Genomic DNA, 5,084 nt, shown 5'->3' with positions numbered 1-5,084 from the left:
CCACCCTCCCCCTGCCTTAGCCCCCCCCTCCTCTGCCTCACACCACCTGTGGAGTCGGAGGATCTCGTACTCCGGGCGTCTCCAGACTTGGAGCCTTTGATACTGAACACAGACAGTGAGGAACAGAGCGAAGCCCCGCCCACTCAGCCCCAGGTCAGTCTGCTACAGGTGGGGGAGAAAATGGAGCCAGATTTGGTCTCACCCTTGCCTCAGGTTGCGGAGCCCGTCTCTTTTCCTATCACGATCCCCGGCTCCAACTCACATGCGCTGCCCAATTCTCAGTCTGGATGCCCCGGAAAATCTGATCCTCCTAGATCTGAAGAAGGGCCCGACACTATCTCTGAGAACAGGGAGGCCCCCGAGGTGACCGCAGACACGCCCGAACAGACAAACGCTCCGAGTGCGTCCGAAGCAGTCCCAGACGTTGAGGTCCTGGCAGAGAGCATGTACGGAGACTTCGACGCAGCCATGGACCATCTGCGCTACCGGTTGATCGCCACCAGGAACCCGGAGGAGATTCGAGGCGGCGGTCTGTTGAAGTACAGCAACCTGTTGGTCAGGGACTACCGACCGACCAGCGAGACGCAGATAAAGACGCTGGAGCGCTACATGTGCTCAAGGTTTTTCATCGATTTCCCGGACGTGCAGGAGCAGCAGAGGAAGATTCTGTCCTACTTGAAGAACCACTTCATCGGCGAGGAAAGAAGCAAGTACCAGTACCTGATGACGCTGCGCCGCGTGGTCGACGACAGCACGGTGTGTCTGATGGGACACGAGCGGCGCCAGACTCTTAACATGATCACTGTACTAGCACTGAAGGTTCTGGGAGAGCAGAACATAATCCCCAACACAGACCATGTGACATGCTTCTACCAGCCTGCCCCTTACCTGGCAGAGCACAGTGCCCCCTACCTGGCAGAACCCAGCTACTGCAGCTACTATATACCCCAGGGTGCAGGGACAACTCTGCTCTATCAACCTTACCCCTTACACCTACACTCACAGACTGGACTGGTCTAACACACACACACACATATACACACACACAAACACCACATGACTGAGCACGACTAAAGTAATCTGATAATCTGAAAAATGGAAATATAATCCAGGGATAAACTGTTTGGTCTATAGTAGACCTTTGGGGGAGGGGGGGAGTCGGAGGAGGAGATGGGAGGGAAGGGGTGAGGGACTCTGTGTGGTTAGGATTTTAGACAAATGCTGTCTGCACTGCATGAGTCATAGCCCTGTGAGATATCAACTGTGCTGTTGACATTCACACACACACACACACACACATACACGAACGAATGCCAGACACATGCATCACACACGCTCGTGCACACTTCCAGGTTCTTCTTGAATTCCTGTAAAATGTTCATGTTCTTACCGTGTTGTTCTCAGTGGGTTTGTTCAGAGTGTGGACCTCGCCTGTGGTTGATGTTGTGCATGGATACGTTAGGACTGTTCTCTCACTGCCAAATACTGTGTGACTTCTATGCTTCTCCACCAGTTTAATGTAACGGTGTTGTTCCTTTACCCGGGGGGAGGGGCTAATCCTGAAAAAGAAAAAAAAATTATCTGAAGAGATAATTTTACTGGTGTGTACAGTACTTTAACCAACACACACACACACAGACACATGCATGCAGAACACACACACACACAGAGAATACTGTACGCACATCATTTCAGACAATGCATGAGTAGCTCAATAAGACGATTCCATCTTGAAGTCAAAACAAAGGCTTTTAATATTATTGAAAAAAAAAATCTATCTATTTTTGCAAGACTTTACAAGATAATCCTCAGCGGTCCGACTGCCGGTCCGACCGCTGGTCCGACCGCCGGTTTGTTCATACAGAAAAATGTAAAACAACGACGACTTTGCAACTGACTGTACAGCATATTGAATACAAACGTATGGTTTGCAAATACACTGCGTTGTTTCCAGGTGACTTGTGTTGAGATGTAGTGCTTGAGTTCTTTCCTTGTGGAGTCCTTTCCGTAACCACGTGCAGTACTGTACCGACTCGTGTTGATTTGTTCTCGATGATGAGGTTTTACGACGGGAGGCGGTCAAGTTCTCGCCATCTTTGGGTCATCTCTGGAGATCTGCAAACTCTGATTCCATCCAAGGCGGCGCGACTCATCCTCTCCTCCTCCTCTCCTCCGCCTGAGTCGACGTCCTCCAAGTTCTCTGGGTCGGTCAGAACCGACCAGGTCAAATCCACACCAAGTCCGTTTGAAACTTACTTTGAAACCGTGCGACAGCAACAACGACCAAAGATGGTTCTGTAGGGAATCAAGTGCCTAAATGTGAGACATGATTGGCATGTCTTTATCTCACTGCACTGGGGCTGTACGGGGGGGAGGTGGGAGGGGGGTGAGAACGGGGCAGGGTGGGGTGTGTGTCCAGCTGTTGACCCCTGTTATTGCTGCCCGTTTTGATGTCTTCTTTAATGTTGTCCTTTGCTGTAATTTGTTCATGTACATTTTTGATAAAATAAAGAGGAAAATCAAGTTCATTTACGGAAATTTTATTCTTTTTTTAATTGGTTAAATTTTCTTCGTGGCACAGTAATTAACAAGTCGATAATGTTCTGTTTTAGTTAGAATTAGGGATTAAAATTGGGATTTTTTTAAAAAAAAACCCCTCAAAATGTCAACCCTTAAATAAAGTTGATTTTAAGTGAACATAGTTTTAATGTGGGAGTCACGTTACAGAAATATAAACAATTTTAGGTAGAAGAGAACAGCGACACTATGTTGTTTTGCAATATATCGCAATATGGCCCCTGTATCGCGATACTTATCGCATCGCCAGAACCTTGCCAATACACACCCCTATGGTCCAGTGTGTGTGTGTGTGTGTGTTTCAGGTACATGTGTGCAGAGGCGGTGTCAGATGATGCCCCCTCTCCACCCCATAATTGAAGAGAGCAGCAGTGTAATGATATAATGGAGCTCCTCTCTCACTCCCTTGTCACCTCCCCCCTCCTCTCCTCCACACCACTGATAAGTAATAAGCACACAGGGAGATGGGGCATCTCTGGGCAGGGGGGAGCCTGGCGTGGCGGCAGGTTGAAGCGGTGGAATGATCACACACACACACACAAGAGGGATCGGTGTCTCGGTGTCTCTCAGACCTCTGAGGTTCTCGTGTCCACTTGGGGTTTCCATAGAGACAGAGACAGGCTGCACCGTGGGTGCAGGGAGCACGACGCGAGACGGAAAAACCCACACACAGAAGACGGGGGTGAGAGAGATGAAAACAGATCAGAGGGTGACGGGGGCGGGGGGTAAAAATGACACAGAGGACGATAGTGGACACGGCGACACAGAGAGACGGATGGCGGTCGGTGGGCGGAGCAGTGCGGGGTGTAGAATGAATCGTGGTAGGAGGAGAGGAGGCAGGGGAGATGATGGGGGAGAGTGTGGGAGGTTGTCAGGCCCTCAGTCACAAGGGAGTCACTGTGAGGTGGATGCAGTGACGGCAGCAGTGATGTCAGAGCACACACACATCTACACACAGCCGCACGCACACACATCACTACAACAGTATGTACCATGTATGTACACACGCACCCCATCCATTCATCCATCCATCCATCCATCCATCCATCCATTCATTCATTCATTCAGAATCATTCACACTGAGTCCAACTGTCATTCCTACAACTTCACCCTCTCTCCCCCCTCCACCTCACCCCTCCACCTCACCCCTCCCTTCTATTCTGAGCCTCACACTGAACTTTAATTACTCCACTCACACACATTTTAATAGTTCACTGACCCATAGTGTAGAGTGAGAATGAGTCAAAAAGTCAAAACTGTATTTCCGCATGTTAATAGCGGGAATGTAATCTAATCTAACCCTAATCTAATCTGATCTAACCTAATCTAATCTGATCTGATCTGATCTAACCTAACCAAATCTAATCTAGTCTAATCTAATCTAGTCTAATCTAATCTAATCTAATCTGATCTGATATATTCTAGTCTAATCTGAATGTATCATCATTCATATAAACAATCTGGAGTGGAGGAGTTCTTTTTCAAGCATCAAAAATTTTCAGGACTGGGATTCAAACCAACCACTTGGCTTTTGACTAGTGGTGGGAGGGTGATGGGGGTGATGAGGAGGGGGGCAGCAGATTTGGACAGACATTTCACGTCTCATCCAGGATCTTTCTTCAGCGTCTGTGTCTCTCGACAACGGTGGATGGATGTGTGTACCCAGGTGAAGTACTCTGTGTACTGAGTACTGTGGAACAGGTACTCTGACGTCATCAGTGACAGGTCAAACCATTTGTGTGTTTAAGTTGATGATTGTATTTGTGGTGGGTGGGTGGAGGGGGCTGAATGTGTGTGTGCTGCTGTTTCCACTGAAGCATGTGTTAACGTGGGACTGGAGGAAGAGGAGGAGAGTGTGTGTGTGTGTGTGTCGACACTGATTGACGTCACAGACGCCCACTCATTTCCATGTTGTCTGCGTGTGTGGAGAGAATAGATCCCCATCTGCATCCAGCTCCTCTCCCTCCCCTCTCCTCCCCCCCACCTCCCTGAGACACACTCATCACCCTGCTACTTCCCATTCACACGCTCCCCTACATCGCGGCCCCAGAGAGTGCACTGAGGCTGGCAGATAAACAGCACGGCTGAGCACAAACACACAAACACAGCCAGACATCAACATCCACCCTGGGAGCAACATGCAGCCCCCCCCCGTACTCCCCCTCCCCCCCAGACTCCCCCTTCTCCACTTAGCATCTGTTTATCTCTGCCATCGACCCAGGTCCAGATGACATCTGACTCCATTTGGCGTTTTCACACCAAAATGTGAAAAAGTACCTGCCAGCACCTCCTGCTGGTGTGTGTGAGGGTGTGACTTTTTTTTTTTCTACAACAAACGCTCGTCTACACCCACCTCCACCATCCCTGGTGACAATTGGACATCATTTACATCACATCTTGGTAAAAGGTCGTCTTCGCCCTTTACACAGAACCCCCCCACACACACACACACACATCCTCCCCCCCCCTACCACCACCCACAGGATGGGGTGGGTGGGGGTAAACAC

At 49.5% G+C, this 5,084-nt stretch overlaps 1 protein-coding gene and 1 long non-coding RNA gene across 2 annotated transcripts in view; one reads left to right on the top strand and one right to left on the bottom strand.

The window, feature by feature from the left end:
• tent5d (terminal nucleotidyltransferase 5D) overlaps positions 1 to 1,308 on the top strand; it is a 12,086-nt gene extending 10,778 nt beyond the window's left edge. Inside the window, exon 5 of the mRNA XM_025063293.1 lies at positions 430 to 1,308. Coding sequence (XP_024919061.1) covers positions 430 to 1,020 — 591 coding nt within the window. The 3' untranslated portion in view covers positions 1,021 to 1,308. The remainder of the gene's footprint in view (positions 1 to 429) is intronic.
• LOC112488192 (uncharacterized) overlaps positions 1 to 5,084 on the bottom strand; it is a 14,424-nt gene that overhangs the window by 7,429 nt on the left and 1,911 nt on the right. Inside the window, exon 2 of the long non-coding RNA XR_003052026.1 lies at positions 1,391 to 1,559. This is a non-coding gene — a long non-coding RNA (uncharacterized LOC112488192). The remainder of the gene's footprint in view (positions 1 to 1,390; positions 1,560 to 5,084) is intronic.

The sequence above is a fragment of the Cynoglossus semilaevis genome, chromosome 15 (assembly GCF_000523025.1).
Source record: "Cynoglossus semilaevis isolate Cse_v1.0 chromosome 15, Cse_v1.0, whole genome shotgun sequence".
Classification (NCBI taxonomy): domain Eukaryota; kingdom Metazoa; phylum Chordata; class Actinopteri; order Pleuronectiformes; family Cynoglossidae; genus Cynoglossus; species Cynoglossus semilaevis.
Note: the sequence above shows the minus strand (reverse complement) of the source record. Positions and strands in the feature narration are given on the sequence as shown.